Source organism: Sinocyclocheilus rhinocerous, unplaced genomic scaffold (genome assembly GCF_001515625.1).
Source record: "Sinocyclocheilus rhinocerous isolate Xijiao unplaced genomic scaffold, SAMN03320098_v1.1 scaffold365, whole genome shotgun sequence".
Lineage (NCBI taxonomy): Eukaryota > Metazoa > Chordata > Actinopteri > Cypriniformes > Cyprinidae > Sinocyclocheilus > Sinocyclocheilus rhinocerous.
In genome coordinates, this window is record NW_015659915.1 from 215115 (window position 1) to 232499 (window position 17385).

Below are 17385 nucleotides of genomic sequence, written 5' to 3' on the forward strand. Positions count from 1 at the left end.
AACTTTCCCCAACACTGCTAGTGACGACTGTGAATGAAAGTTGAGCGAGCGCTCTGACGGACAGGCCAGGTGCGGGTCCTTCCAGCCATTGTCTCCGGCTTTTATATTAATTACATCTTGCATTATCAGCGTTGAGTCCGTGACCCTGTGCGCCCGGTGAAAGGTGGCCCCCGGAGACACGGCGACCCTCTATCTTATTCTGTATCTGCTCTATTGTGCCGGGGCTGTGTTTGCGGCCTGGTAACGGCGCTCTTTAACACAATTAGAGCAGAGCACGCAGTGGCTGCGTTTGACTCCTAATTATCCGCAGCGATGGGGAATAGTCACATGCTCGCTGCTTTCTTTCCTGGGTGGGGTGGAGGCTCTCTCAGCCGTTTGGGTCACACGATGTCTCTCACTCGCTTTCTTTACAGCTTGTTTGAACTTTAATGGACTCTTGGGAGTCCTGACAACTGTTTTGTTGTGATGTGAGGCCTGAGAGAGAGAGAGGGGCGGCTGCATTATTCATAAGTGGGGAAAGGGCTGTTGCTTTTTTGCTGCCGAGTGGCGTGAGGAAACTGGATATCAGCTGCAGAACTCTGGGAAGCTCGCAGGGAAACATGTAGCCGTCAGCATTTACGGACCTGCGGCTGTGTTCGAGTGGAGCTACAGGAGCGCGTGTGTGTTTTTAGGCGTCTCGGCTACGGGAAACAGAACCCAGTCATTTTCATGGCTTGGAACAACACAAGCTCGAGACGGCTGTTTTTCCTTCCACTCTTCTCTAAAGACGTGCTGTGAATGTTCTGACGGAGCCTACGTCATTTTCGCTGCGGTCATACGAAACAATTACATGAACAACAGCTGATATTCATCTCAGATAAATATGGCCCAATCCACACACAGTTTGGGAAATGTTATTAAAAATGGCATAAATCATATACCCTCCGTGATCTTTTGGAATAAAATAGTTTGATGTAATATGAAAACATACTTCTGATGAATTCCAGCAGCTCAAATGTATTTTCAAGAGTCTGCTCTGAACAGTTTGAGCAGCACAGATTGTTTGTGATGCTGCTTCACACCAAGAACAATAACTACAACTATTACGACAATTATGTTAGTGTCCACACTAACGAACAATATATTTCTGTTTTAACGATCACTGCAGTTTTGTCGTCCGCCGCTTTAAATGCTCAGTTTATTTAAATTCAGATGGATTCTGATTGGCTGTTAGTGTTTTTGTCTTTCATCAGCTGGGGAAAAAAGAGCATTCTGATTGTGTTTCCAATGATAATCGTTAACGTTATAGTTGTGGTGTGGACTTTCCTGTTCTCATAGAATTGGAAGGATAATTAAAGCTTTATAGTTATCATTATAGTTAACATCCTTGGTGTGAACAGGCCTTTATTGAAGGATATTGTAGGAAGAACTAGATTGAGAGTAACCATTATCACTTGTTTCATATGCTAAGACTGGACTAGCATAATACTAAATCATTTATAATAATATAATTTATTATAATTATAGTTTATATTAAATAAAATAACTGTTATGTCTGTGGTAGAGCTTTATGAGTGTTACTGTGTCTGTAGACTATGTGGATTGACTCGGTTCTAGTGTAGTGAACTAACAGCATTAACAGCAGACATACACCTCTGAGACTCATAAGAACACTTAAGTCTGTGTGTGTGTGTGTGTGTGTGTGTGTGTGTGTGTGTGTGCGTGTGTGTGTGTGTGTGCCCTCTTACACACGACAAACGGCCCACCGCTCTGTATGTGTGTGTGTGTGTCAGATTAGATACTGTGTTTGCTGTATGTGACAGTGGAAATTATGAATTGCTGCTCAAAACACAGACATTTAAGTTGAGTGTTAGAATTCAGCCAAGTTTGCATCATTCCACATTTGTTTCTTCTGAGGAACACAACAGAACATGTTATGCAGAATGTCCAAGTTGCTCTTTTCCATATAATGAAAGTCAATGAGGGAGGATCATAGCAGTCGTCCAAAATATTGTCCTATCCTATCAAACCATACATCAATGGAAAGCTTATTGTGTGTGTGTTGCTGCACATACTCGATTGCTCTCAGATTAAGACTTGAGCTTTGTCTCTAATGAACTTACAGCAAATGCTCGCTTCGGTGATGTTAAATAATATTTTTGACTTCAGTAAAACTAGCTAATTTTTAGGGTACAGTTTATCACAGCGTATGCAGGTGACTCACTGACTGTGTGAGGTGGGATTGTAAAGTCTTTTTCTCACTAGAGTGGTAAAGGAAATTCCTCCTCTTGCTCGTCTATGTGTAACACAGATAAAGCTCTTCCTGTACAGTACAAATCCTGTTTCCCCCGCGGCCCGATCGGACCCTGAGAAACCTCAGGAAGGGTGAGGAGGAGATGCCCTCTTACACACGACAAACGGCCCACCGCTCTGTATGTGTGTGTGTGTGTCAGATTAGATACTGTGTTTGCTGTATGTGACAGTGGAAATTATGAATTGCTGCTCAAAACACAGACATTTAAGTTGAGTGTTAGAATTCAGCCAAGTTTGCATCATTCCACATTTGTTTCTTCTGAGGAACACAACAGAACATGTTATGCAGAATGTCCAAGTTGCTCTTTTCCATATAATGAAAGTCAATGAGGGAGGATCATAGCAGTCGTCCAAAATATTGTCCTATCCTATCAAACCATACATCAATGGAAAGCTTATTTATTCAGCTATATTTATTATGCATACATCTCAATTTCAAAAAATTGACCCTTATGACTGGTTTTGTGGTCCAGGGTTACATATTACCGTCCAGTTCTTCTAAATGTGACGACAAGGCATGAAGATATTATAAACATTAACGGATGATCTGTAAAGCTGCATTGATGTAATGAGTATCATGAAATGTGCGATACAAATAACATTTACTTGGTGTTTAGATGTGCATCTAAATCTTTAGGATGGTGAAGGGTTTGTTGGTCTGTGTTTACTGTCCAGCTCATTCACGAGTCCTCTCTTTCTCTTTGTGCTGTGGATGGGGAAAACGGACGGATGGTTCCGCTCTGGCCGTCTCAAGAACCCAGCGTCCTGGAGAGATCACGATGATGCCACGTCCACACACTCGGCCGGCACGCCGGGACCCTCCAGCGGAGGACACGCATCACAGAGCGGAGACAACAGCAGCGAACAAGGTGAGTCCTGTGATGTACCTGTGCTTTCATCATGCTACTGAACCATATCAGATGTGATGTAAACACTGTTTACTGCACATGCAGCCCTGACAGTGTGAACACGTGTGTGTGTGTGTGTGTGTAACCTCAATTAAGATTGTAAAACCTCACGTCAGCTACACTGTATAATACCATCCCACAGTCCCCATGAGGAAAACAGAATAATAAAGTTTTAATTAAAATGTAAAACTGCAAAATATTTTCTGTGAGGGGTAGAGTTGAGGCCCATTCACGCCAAGAACAATAACTATAACGATAGCTATATTTGCATACACATCAATGTACAAAAACGTTCTGTTTATTCTAAGCTTTCTGCAGCTTTATATCCTGTCAATGTTTTTTATCATTCATTAGCTGGAAAAAAATTGTTTCCAATGAAATCATCCCCCTGTGTCATTATCGTTACCGTTGTGGTGTGGTGTGGATTCACTATTCTCTTAAATTAAGTCAAGTCACTATTATTTATATAGCGCTTTTTACAATGCAGATTGTGTCAAAGCAGTTTTACAGTATTAAACAGGGAAATAGTGTGTCGAGATAGTGTGCCGTTCTCCTCTGGCCAGACGAGACCAGCAGTTTAATTCTAGGCTGCAACAAAGTCAGATTGAGCAGAGGAGTCATCTGGTTCCCTTGAGTTCTTAGAGTTAGAGTGATTATTAAAACTGTATAGTTATCACTGTAGTTATCATTCTTGGTGCGAACAGGCCCTTCAGGGTTAGGCGCTAAAAAATATAATTAGATCAGTATAAAAATTGTATAGCCTACTAATGATATAGCAATATACTGTATAATATATAATAGAAATATAATATAGTGTATGATCCATTGTGCATCTGTGTGTGATGAAGCAGAGGAGAGTGTTATTGATCACGCTGAAGTCATAAGTACCAGTGAGCTGTTCTCCTCGCTGCAGTTATCGACTCTCTCACACTGGATCCAGTAACGGCTGGTCGATATGGGCTAACACACTTACGGTACGGCACGCAGAACTGCCTCGAAGTGATCCGGTCGAGCCCCGGCCCAAACGAAACCAAACAGAGAGTGAGACCGGACACAGAGAGAGACGAGAGACAGGACAGAGAAAGACAGGACAGAGAGAGAAAGACAGGACAGAGAGTGATAGAACACAGAGAGAGAGAGAAGAGAGTGATAGAACAGAGAAAGAGAGAGAACAGAGAGAGAACAGTTAGAGAAAGACAGGACAGAGAGTGAGACAGTAGATAGGACAGAGAGAGATTTACTGAACTTTGAGAAAAATTTGTGCTAGCCACTCACAATGTTAGGTGTTAAACAGGTTAACTCTAAACTGACTCACTTTATCTTTTGATTTATTTTGATGGATTTTATTTTTTGTTATCTATGTTGGTTTTTTATTGTTACTTTTTTATTATATAAATAAATATATACATACATACATAAATAAATAAATATATTTAAATATTTATTTATCCTGAGGAGGCAGAGACGTGGTGCTCTGGTGCAGTAATGCAGCCGTCCTGCAGCGCGCCGTGACCTTTCACCCTGGCCAGCAGAACAGACGCCTCATTTCTCACATTCTTTCAATTATGTTCACGCTTGAAGCGCTCGCTCACTCTCAGCACCCAGTCCACATATACACATGAGACAGGACAAGCGTGAGTTCCTAAAAGAAAGATTTTGGGACAGTCCTGAAAAATGTGAGCGAGACACAGACAGGTATCAAGCTTTCTGGACTCTGGATTCTTGTGCTGGTTTGAATATACGCTTACACAGTATCGTTCTAATATACATTCGAGTGTGTGATTGTCTGTACTTCTGAGGGTCAAATGCTTTTAAATGTCCTCACAGATGTAGTGCATTGAGGACATTTGACGAGCTGCTCACTGTTTGAAGACTCCTAGATTAGTCCAGTTTCCTTCTGTTTTCTAAATTCACAATAGTATTTAAAACATTAATTGTGAAATATTTTATTGTGATTCATCAGTCTGATCAGTGTATTAGTCTGTTCATAATAACATAAATTGTAATAAACATTAACTTGAATAAAAGAAAATTTATATTTATATTAAAAATATTTTATTTCAGCTAATTCCCGAGGCAACATTTCTCATTTTTTTTTTTTTTTTTGGTTTAAGTGGAAGTACTAAAATGATTAAAATAAACAGACTTAAAACTAAAACTTAATAACATTTTTAAAAAGCAAAAACTAATAAAAATCGTTAAATGTGGTCATATTGCCCAGCCCTAAAACTGGCTCTATGCACTCAGACATTATACACACAACATCATGATTTTCTGTAAAGCTGCTTTTAAGCCATGTGTATTGTGAAAAGCGCTATACAAATACGACTTGACTTAATATCAGTCATTACAGAAGGATCCATCCGTCTCTGTCTGTGTGCAATCACTGCTAACTGACGACAGCAGCGCGTCTGTCCAGTGTTAATGAGTTAATGAAGCCATCAGACCATCGTATATCTTCACACACATGAGTGTGTTCAGTGTCATCCGGTCAAACACACTCTTTCTGTTCAACATCAGTTCACTGTGCTGGAAGCGGCTGAGAGATTTCATTTCACTGGCTGCGATGTGCGGGAATCTTCTGACATTTTCCAGAGCAGTTTTTTAGGAAAGTGAAATATTAGTTGTGCCCCTCAGGCACTGAGACCTTCCACACACACACACACACACACGCACGTGAGATTTGGGGTTTTGTGTGTCGAGTTTTTGTGGCAGTTCTGACCTCAGACTTTTTTTCTCTTCAGACAGTTCTTTTCTATAATGTTAAAATTGATACCATAGACAGAAAGACAAAAAAAAGTAAACGTTCAGACACACACAGACAGAATTTCACTAGGACCCTCGTCGTGTGTTTCTTGCACATATATGTGTGTGTAAAAAAAGTGGGGTTTTTTTTGGAGTTTGCTGGATCTCTAGATCAGCTCTTACTAAACTCAATACTGACCCACTGTCTTGCTTCACAGACAGACTGATGGAAAGCAGGGATATCTCATGGGTTGATTTGAGGCAGATCTGTGTAACTATTGATTCTTTGCAATAGAAAAATTGATCTTTAATAGTTTCTGTGCTTTGAAAGCTTTAAAGTTATCCATGTCATGTTAGAAAACATCAACAACAATCACATCTTTCCTATTTAGCATGCTTGTTCGTGAGAAGCGTTGCAGACAAATATCAAGCACAGTAAACCTCACAGATAGAAGAGAAATTAGATTAATGAAAGCAAGGGAATACCTTACATGCCTGCTCAATTCTAGCGGCTTTATTAGCACTGCGCTGGCCCTTTAAACAACGCCGCTGCTGCGCTGAGTGTTTTTTTGGGCTCTTGTTTTAGCACGCTGTGCCCGAGGGGGTCAGCCAAGAAGTCACCCTTAAGAGGTGATAATCCCATCACGCTAGTCTCCAGCGCTGTTTTCCCCGGATGGCATGAGCGGTTCTGTTCTCATGAGAGTCTGGCCCGTGTTTCTGTGCCGGCGAGGGGTGACTGAGGCCAGCGCTGTCTAAAGCAGTGCTTCTCAACCGGTGGGTTGTGACCCAAAAATGTCTGTTCTGATGGGTCTCAGACAGTAGGAATAACACAATTATAGACAAACATAGTATACTGTAAATAATCATGCATTCTGTAGTTAGAATAGCAAAACAAATAGAGGGAGGAGAAAATACTTCTAGGTTACACTTTATTTTAGTTTCTTTGTTACAATGTAATTATACATTTAATACTGAGTAATATTAATTATCTACATGTACTTACTATATGGTTAGGGTTAGGATTAGGGTTTGGTTTAAGATTACTTACATGTAATTATGCATAATAAATAGTAATTATAACTGTTGATCAGACTCTACAGACACACATTCATCTGTCATTTAGTAGTAAGCATCAGACAGATGAACATGGACAGATTGTGTGACACCCTTATCCTGAAAAACCATCAAGAAAAATACACAAGGTCAAACAAAATACAACCCAGACAATAACTACAGATTAAAACTAAAAGCCAATGTTAAGCTGATACTTACTATGGTTATGACATGTTAATTCATATTATTGGCTTCATACAGTTGGCATAAATTCCAATGCTCGATCGTAAGGATGTTTTTGTTTACATCTGTATGTTGGCTCTCATTGTTGAGAAGCACTCCTGTGCACACCTCCACTGTCAGGCCCACCTGCTCATTTTGCCTATTGAAGGTGTACTTATTTGGGCATTAACCTCTTCTCCTCCATTATATTGTGTTTGTCCAACGGGCCTTACGCCCCTCCGCTCCCTAATCCCACTCGCCTCCTCCCTCCAAACACAGAGACTGCTCGTGAAGGGCTTGCGCTCGGCGGTGTGGTCTCTGAAGCGCGTCACAGCGCCGATGCCCTACAGGTATCTCTCGAACGAGTGGGCGGATGAGAAAGAGATGCTGCCTTCCCGAGCACCGCTAACGTATTTATGCAAATCTTTTTGGGCATTATTGCAGATAAGCTCATTTTATAGTCTGATTTCCGCTCCCTCGTGTGCCATAATGAGTCGTCGAGCATGGGGGAGCGTGTCGGGGAAGAGCGCCAGTCCGTCCGTCTGTCCATCTGCGTGCAGAGCGCACCGTCCTGACGTTCCGTTCGAGGAGACAGGGATGGAGGGGTTTGACGCCGGTTAGTGCTATTACCTCTCGTTATTGGAGGCAGCCGCCTAATAATTTCTAATTACCCTAAGGAGGTATTAGGAGTGTTAGTCAGCAAGGATAATTTCTTATTTGCACGCCTGGAGCGGTGAGCTCTCTAGAAGAACGGAGGCTAATGTGCAACAAAACAAATCAACGTGCCACGCAGGGCTGCGGGCTTCAGGGAGGAGGCCGAGATAACGCTCATTATGCATCATGGTAATTCATTTAGAATGTTATCAATTTCAGAATAGAGGCCCGTACACGCACACACAAACACACATAAACCATTAAAAAAGGATGAGGAAATGAGGCTGCTGTTCAAACACTGCCTCCTGGTCTGTTCAGGTAGCTCCAATTACACACTTCCCATGTTTTAAGGCTGTTGAATGCTAAATGCTCCCTTTCCTCTGATCTTAAAATGTATTTCATAGTGAACCATGAAATAAAATGTAAGGCAGGATTTTATTCTTCTGCAATTGAGTGGGTGTTTCATATCAGAGTTTGGGAGCAGTCGTGGCCTAATGGATAGAGAGTCGCACTTATAACCCGAAGGTTGTGGGTTCGAGTCTCAGGTCCGGCAGGGATTGTAGGTGGGGGGAGTGAATACCCAGTGCTCTCTCCACCTTCAATACCACGACTGAGGTGAGTCCCCTGAGTTTTGGGCTCTTGTTTTAGCACGCTGTGCCCGAGGGGGTCAGCCAAGAAGTCACCCTTAAGAGGTGATAATCCCATCACGCTAGTCTCCAGCGCTGTTTTCCCCGGATGGCATGAGCGGTTCTGTTCTCATGAGAGTCTGGCCCGTGTTTCTGTGCCGGCGAGGGGTGACTGAGGCCAGCGCTGTCTAAAGCAGTGCTTCTCAACCGGTGGGTTGTGACCCAAAAATGTCTGTTCTGATGGGTCTCAGACAGTAGGAATAACACAATTATAGACAAACATAGTATACTGTAAATAATCATGCATTCTGTAGTTAGAATAGCAAAACAAATAGAGGGAGGAGAAAATACTTCTAGGTTACACTTTATTTTAGTTTCTTTGTTACAATGTAATTATACATTTAATACTGAGTAATATTAATTATCTACATGTACTTACTATATGGTTAGGGTTAGGATTAGGGTTTGGTTTAAGATTACTTACATGTAATTATGCATAATAAATAGTAATTATAACTGTTGATCAGACTCTACAGACACACATTCATCTGTCATTTAGTAGTAAGCATCAGACAGATGAACATGGACAGATTGTGTGACACCCTTATCCTGAAAAACCATCAAGAAAAATACACAAGGTCAAACAAAATACAACCCAGACAATAACTACAGATTAAAACTAAAAGCCAATGTTAAGCTGATACTTACTATGGTTATGACATGTTAATTCATATTATTGGCTTCATACAGTTGGCATAAATTCCAATGCTCGATCGTAAGGATGTTTTTGTTTACATCTGTATGTTGGCTCTCATTGTTGAGAAGCACTCCTGTGCACACCTCCACTGTCAGGCCCACCTGCTCATTTTGCCTATTGAAGGTGTACTTATTTCACCATCAACCCCTATTGTGTTTGTCCAATGGGCCTTACGCCCCTTCGCTCCCTAATCTCACCCGCCTCCTCCCTCCAAACACCCAGAATGCTTGTGAAGGGCTTGCGCTCGGCGGTGTGGTCTCTGAAGCGCGTCACAGCGCCGATGCCCTACAGGTATCTCTCGAACGAGTGGGCGGATGAGAAAGAGATGCTGCCTTCCCGAGCACCGCTAACGTATTTATGCAAATCTTTTTTGGGCATTATTGCAGATAAGCTCATTTTATAGTCTGATTTCCGCTCCCTCGTGTGCCATAATGAGTCGTCGAGCATGGGGGAGCGTGCCGGGGAAGAGCGCCAATCTGTCCGTCTGTCCATCCGCGTGCAGAGCGCACCGTCCTGACGTTCCGTTTGAGGAGACAGGGATGGAGGGGTTTGACGCCGGTTAGTGCTATTACCTCTCGTTATTGGAGGCAGCCGCCTAATAATTTCTAATTACCCTAAGGAGGTATTAGGAGTGTTAGTCAGCAAGGATAATTTCTTATTTGCACGCCTGGAGCGGTGAGCTCTCTAGAAGAACGGAGGCTAATGTGCAACAAAACAAATCAACGTGCCACGCAGGGCTGCGGGCTTCAGGGAGGAGGCCGAGATAACGCTCATTATGCATCATGGTAATTCATTTAGAATGTTATCAATTTCAGAATAGAGGCCCGTACACGCACACACAAACACACATAAACCATTAAAAAAGGATGAGGAAATGAGGCTGCTGTTCAAACACTGCCTCCTGGTCTGTTCAGGTAGCTCCAATTACACACTTCCCATGTTTTAAGGCTGTTGAATGCTAAATGCTCCCTTTCCTCTGATCTTAAAATGTATTTCATAGTGAACCATGAAATAAAATGTAAGGCAGGATTTTATTCTTCTGCAATTGAGTGGGTGTTTCATATCAGAGTTTGGGAGCAGTCGTGGCCTAATGGATAGAGAGTCGCACTTATAACCCGAAGGTTGTGGGTTCGAGTCTCAGGTCCGGCAGGGATTGTAGGTGGGGGGAGTGAATACCCAGTGCTCTCTCCACCTTCAATACCACGACTGAGGTGAGTCCCTTGAGTAAGGCACGAACCCCTAACTGTTCCATGGGTGCCGCAGCATTGGCTGCCCACTGCTCCCGGTGTGTGTTTACGGTGTGTGTGTGTGCACTTGGATGGGCTAAATGCAGAGCACAAATTCCGAGTATGGGACAATTCAAATGGAGGACTCAGTTGTGAAACATTTGGTGTTTTTACTTTGTGCACTGGTGAATTGTTTGCAATCATTCCAGAAGCATGAATTAAGAAACTAGAGTTAATTTGATTTTCTCACTCCCATGAGGACAGTTTTTGGTTCCATTTGGTTTTAATTGCAGCGGCACAGCAATGCTCATCTTTCTCCTCGTGAAGTTATTCTGTCCACTGTTTCCCTCTTTTTCTTCTTGAAAGCATCTTTCCTCATCCCCTCAGAACCAGAATGACTTAATCTCTTGAAACAATTGGAGGAAGTTCAAGGAGAGACCGTTTAGATGTCTGAAATGTAATACCAAACAATGGCATCTCGCGATAGCAACCGATTTTCCACATTCGACATCCTCCAGTGGAAAAGCTTTACTAGTCATGAGGGAAAACACAAGTGTAGACAAAGCACAAAGCCAAACAAGACAAAAAAAAACATGTTGTGTTTAGCGGTGTTGCGGGGTCAGGCCTGCATTGTGTGTTTCTCGCTGGGCCGCGGTCCTCAGACAACCGACTGTCTGCGGGAGACATCTGCGAATCCGACCCGCCGACCCTCAGAAGCGCTCTGAAGTGAGGGAATGCTGCCTTTAACCCTCACACGGCCCGCAGGACAAACTCCAGCGCTATTAAGAAACAGACAGAGAGACAGAACAAGAGGGAGACAGGCAGAGCCGGCCGAAGCGCGTCAGAACGGTTTTGTTTCTTCCTCAAAGGCCTCGCGGTCTGCGTTCCTCAGATGCCCATGAGATCATTTTCCTTCTTTATGAGTAAAGAGCAACTCGGTGCTGGAGAGGTTACACTGGCCTGATGAGGAGCCTCTGTTCACAGCACCTGCTGTTGGGTGGGCTGGCGTCCAAGCGCATCGTTGTGCAGTAAATGAGTCGCGTTCCCCGCGGTTCCGGAGGCGGCGGCTGCGGCTAGAGCAACCTTTGGCTGGAGATCTTTGGCGTCTTGTCTCGGTTCGTCTCGTGCTCCGTCGGGCTGCTTACGCCTCGCTGGGGTCGCTGGGTCAGAGCGCAGTCCGCTTCCACCGAATTCGCCTCTTTCCTCGATGCGTGCAACACGTGCATTACACCGAAGATAAGCTGTTGTTTCTCTCTCTTTCTCGCCGCCTTTGATTTTCCTGATGGTTGAAGTCGTTGCCTCCGCTCGGGAGCTTTAGGGGAACGGCTGCATCTGCTGTTGAGATTTTACAGGAAGAGAAAATTGAAAAATCAATAAAAAGCCAAAAAAGAGTGAGACAGAAAAAAATACACAGAGGGCGAAAAGCAAAGCAGATAACAGCTTTGAAGAAGCAGACAGACATAAAGCTGCTCGTAGATTTGAGACGTGTTTTTGGACTAATTCAGGGGTGCAATGAATTCATTTAAACGCCGTACGCCACATGCGTATACCACGCCCATGCCAGGCAACCGTTTTCCATCTTTGTTTTATAAGGACCGATGGAGGACTCAAACGATGACCGTTAGAAACTCCACGGACGCTGGAGTGGCTGTAATCTGAACCTGCTGCTGGGAAACATTGGTTAAGAATGAGAATCTTGCTTCAAATGAAGCGCGGCTGAGCCTCTCCAATGAGTATAAGTAAGGTGAATTCAGCTCAGCTGGGCCAATTTTTTGGCATTAAGATGAAATTCACCCGAATGCACCCTACCCGAATGAAATGAGTTTCTGAGTTTACCTAAAACACAAGAGACTGTCGATAGAAAACTTATCACCGACTGATTAACACAAGTCTCTCTCTCTCTCCATTAATGCAGTTCTGCTCATTATTTTTACATTTGTGGAAGAGTGCTTGAACACTGGGATTGACTGTGGGAAGGACAGCGGGCCGCGGTTATTGACTTGTAAAGGAGTGTCTGGATAAGACACGAGCTTCTCCTGCTCTTGTAAAGCGGTATCTGATTTCTCTGCTAGTTGGGTCCCCAGAGGGGCCGCTGGGCTGATGGGAGCTCACAGCTGCTGCAGAGAAGAACGCACACGTGAACTCTGGAGGTGTTCCCAACGGTGAACAGTGTCTCTGAACTACAGGAGGACGCTCGTGTTTGTGCATGTCGACGTTTCGTGATACATTTGCTCGCTTAGTCTGGATAGATAATAATATGAATAAGATCATGCAGATTTTTTTCAATCACACTCACACACAGTTTTAGAGTCGTACCAAGGGCGATAGTTGGCGATACCCAGCCCTAGACAGCAGAACCGTGCAGCAGCACTGGACAGCTGCGGCCAACAGAACGCTGACTAATTTATGAGTGCAAACTGCACATGTGCGTGCGAGAGAGAATCTAAGGAAGTTTTCATTGACTCTGCGATGAGGTAGCCGAGGCCCATGGGGGGGTGCTCTTCACAGTTTGAACTTCATCAGGGGCTGCGCTTAATCAATACACTATCGGAAAAAGAATTAATTACCAAAGCAGAATAAAACAGCTGCATTTTAAACGGAGGCTTCATCAATGCTTTAATCTCCTGCTTTCAGCTCAGGTGCCCTGAGGAATCACTCTGACCGCGTGTAATGAGGAACTCAGGGACTTTACGCCCCACACACCCCTTTCTCTGTCTCTCTCTCACACACATACACACATCTGCCTTCCTAAACTGTATCTCCATCTGCGCTGAACCCCTCTGCCGCATTCCCTTCCCACCAAATTCCAGTCTTCCCAGGGATGAGGAAGGGTATTAATGTGGAAATCTCCACTGTAGGGCCGCTGGAGAGAGGCACGCATTCCTAAAGTGAAAGGGACTGAACTGTCGCTCGTCCGTGGCCCGCCCCATCACCGATACCCCCACCTCACCCTTGAGCACTCCTCCAAACTGCATTTCAAGTAGGGTTGAAAAGGGGTTGTGGGTGATGAATTGGGTTTTTAGTGAGCTCATTAGGAAGCCAAACAGAGTCGAGACACAGCGGAACGGAGTGGGGCCGCGGTGCAGCAATCAGTTCTGCTTGCTTTGTTCTGTGCCTCCAGGACATTTGTAAGCGAAAGTTCAGGGCAGACGGCTGATGAGAGAGGCCTGCCGAATGGAGCCCGCGATCTGATGGTTGACTTGTTGGTGTAGAACCTTTAATTCTTCAGCCTCTTCGTGTCTCGTGGCCTAACGGCCCTCGAAAGCCCATCGCTGACGCCCGGCTCTGTGTGTAATAACTCCAAGGTGTCTGCCGGGTCTGTGTTAGTCTGAAGTGCAATTGAGGGTGGAGAATCTCCATAAATGCAGGTTTGGTGTGGTGATGTGTAGAATCGGACCCTCCACAATCTTCATAGTGGTTCGGGGCAGGACTTCGATGAGTGAGTGAAGTCGAGTCCAGCGCAGCTTTGATTGAGTCTTTCCCTCTGCTCGAGTGGTTTATAATGTCACGCTCACAGGCCGTAGAAATCCTGTTTTGGTGAAAATTGATGTAATTTGCTGTAGTAATTATCTTAGTAATTAACTCTCTAATGACTGCGGTGTGAAAGTGCTGCGGCTCCTCCAGTGGCTCTCATGTGCGCAGTCATTATTTGCTTTCCGTCGTAATACAAGTGTGTGCTGATACTGACTGGAGAGAGAGAGAGAGAGAGAATAGACTCGGATGCACCTCAGTAACCTCTGGGGCCAATTATTGTAATTTGATTTGGATGACAGGCTGCAGGAAGAGTGTAGGGTGTGTGTTGGGTTTGTGGGGCGTGTAGCATGTGTTGGGGTGTGTTTAGGGGCAGCTGGAGTGTGCTTGGGCTGTCGTGGGTGTGTGAATTTCAGTCCTTTCACCAGACTCTAAGGTGGACACTCATAGGCATTCACCGGTATCAGTTCTGCTCGCAGCGACAGATCAATTATATAGTGCTTTAAACAATGCAGATTGTGTCAAAGCAGCTTTTCAGTATTAAACAGGAAAATAGTGTGATGATAATGCAAGAGGATGATAGAAAACACTCAATTTTCAATATGGTGCAAACAACGCTTCCTTTATAATCACTAAAAAGTTGTCCCTCAGTTCATCGTGATCTCACAAAGTTACATGTTAATCAATTAAATTCTCTATGCTGCACAATGAATGTCTTATTTACATTGCGTACACAGTTATAATGAAATGACTCGTGCTGAACACAACACCTGAACAAAAACTCCAGCGCTTTGAGCGGTGAGGGGATTCTAACTGATCGTCTGTTGCGTTCAAGAAATAAGCAGATATATCTGTGGGCTACATTGCTCAACGCTGCTCACCGCCGATCTCCCAGAGCGCAAACCATAACGCACTGGATAGTTTGCCAAATCTGCAATGAAATGCCATTATTACAGATTTAACTTAGGGTGCTGTTGATTTTGTTTTTTCTAGCACCCCCGTAGATCCAAGCCTGGTTCCCAACCACGTTCCTGGAGGCCCCCATCACTGCACATTTTGCACGTCTCTTTTCTCTCACACACCCATTTCAGCTCTTGGAGTCTCTACTAATGAGCTGATGAGTTGATTCAGGTGTGATTGATTTTGGAGACATGCAAAATGGGCCGTGTTGGTGGTGCTCCAGGAACATGTTCGGGAACTGTGCTTCTGCCCTGCATCCGTGCCTGTTTTTGCATTAGTATTGAATTAGTTAGCATAGGTTCATGCGCAGCTTCCTTAAACCGTCTCTCGGGATGTTGTTTCCCTGTGATTGTCTTTCACGCGGGCCAGAAGCTCAGAGATGCAGGAAACAGCCGCAGCACTTAATGTCTCATAAACTCATCAGAGTGATTAGCAGACTAATGAAGAGACGAGATGAGGGGCGGCGGGAATGCAGAGCTACGATCAGATGCTGTCCCTCCAAGGCCCTGTTTATGATGTAATGAGATAATTGCCGTTACAGGTAGCAGGTTAATTACACGTGTAATTACTCAAGCGCTTCACACTGGCTCTTCTGAAACACTATTGGCATATGATTATCATCTTCAACCTTTGAACGCTGATGCTCCTTTTACTTTCTCCTGTCATTCACGAGGCCACTCTGTTAAAGGTTCTCAATGATGCCACTGGTTCCATGCATGAGCCAAACAGTGCTGCCCCATTTCCATTTGTTCGGCACGGGGTTTGGAGATTCAGAAATCCGCAGCATTCCTGGGATGACACTGACATGACTGTGTGTGTGTGTGTCATTAAACTGCTTCCTTATGCAGACGTCTAATTAAAGCATTTTATTCCACTTCATTTACAACCAAAAGAGAAGCTTTAGTTCTTCAGTGCCAACGACCGCACATTACATCTGCAGGAAAACAGCATGGCGAGAATGACTGTGAGAGCGCAGCTGTCCGAGGACATGAGTGTTTGTGCAGATGTGTGTGTGAAGGTTATTCAGAGCTAAATGAACTGTTGCTCGTGTATGTTTTTGGAGAAGTGGTTGACTAGTCTATTAACTTTGCTGCTCGTCTGTGTTGACTATACTGAAAAAATGTACAACTTTGAATGTAATCAATGATGAAGAAAATCAAGCTGAAACTCAAAATATGATGAAAACATGAGTGGATGAGTGATTAGCATAAGGTAAACACTTCTCTGGATGGGAGGGCTAGTGAATGTGAGTAGTCATGTTGGGCGCAGGGCTGAGGTGTGCGGTCTCTGTTTGCGGGTGAGTGCAGTGGTCCGGATCACCGCTCTCCACCGAGAACACCCTCAGCTCAGTCCGTGAGGAGCAGGAACGGTGCTGTGGACGGCGTCTCAGCAGGAGGCTGTAATTAGTGTCTTTAAGCTCAGCTTCTGACGGCACTGCCTCCACGTTCATGCCCCATTAGCCTGAAACAAATGTCCGAGCTAACTAATCGGTGACTGCGACTCTCTTCGAGACAAAGGCTGGAAAATGTGAAGCGCTTCAGCCCACTTGATCTGCCTTTTTACTCTTTTCTCATTGCAGTTGTTGTGATTACATGTGTTGTATAATCATCAGCATAGCTTCAATCTAGTGCTCAACTCTAAACTAACTGTTCTGCTTCAGCGTCTACAGAACATGACGTCTTGCCTACACTGTAAAAAGTGCCAGCTTGTAATTATTATATTGATGAGCTATTTCTACCTGATTTAATCCATAACATTTGTTTTGTTGATACAAATGAATGTATTTAGGTTAATTCAGTAATATTAAATATTATTTTTGACTTAAATATAACCAGTTTAGATGTTATACATTTTTTTTGTGTAATTAAACCAAATCGGCTATGTAAATTTCTGTTGTAATAATTCAGCAATATGATTCTTGAGGTCATGTTATATAGCGAATATAGTCACAGCTGCAGGGTGTTGGACATTATCCTATTATTCAGCTCTTTAAGTGACTATAAGATATAATAAAAATTGACATTGTGAATTTCTGTAAAGCTACTTTGAAACAGTGTGTATTGTGAAAAGCTGTACAAATAGAATTGACTTCTAATATATATATATATATATAATATTGAATATTATATATAATATTTAAATAATGATTTAACATCACTGGAACACTCGGTTGATCAATTGCCAGGAACCCAGGCTGATATGCAGATCCATATTTAATATATTAATTAGTCTTTAATGGTGAGAAACTGAACTTTAGTCTGCTTTTTACGTTCATTTTTGCTGTTGTCTATTTTATGTGGGATCCAGTGGGATCCAGTTTAATGTGGACACACACTGTCTGTCTCTCTACAGACTCAAAAGTTAACATAGTGTACATAGTGGTCACGTTTGAGCCAGAGAGAGAGAGCGAGAGTGAGAGAGAGAGAGAGAGAGAGAGACAGAGAGAGAGACAGAGAGAGAGAGAGAGAGAG

At 43.6% G+C, this 17385-nt stretch overlaps 1 protein-coding gene across 1 annotated transcript in view; it reads left to right on the top strand.

Annotated features, from left to right (window-relative positions):
- LOC107724236 (homeobox protein Meis2-like) overlaps positions 1–17385 on the top strand; it is a 71226-nt gene that overhangs the window by 9123 nt on the left and 44718 nt on the right. Inside the window, exon 7 of the mRNA XM_016533071.1 lies at positions 3005–3161. Coding sequence (XP_016388557.1) covers positions 3005–3161 — 157 coding nt within the window. The remainder of the gene's footprint in view (positions 1–3004; positions 3162–17385) is intronic.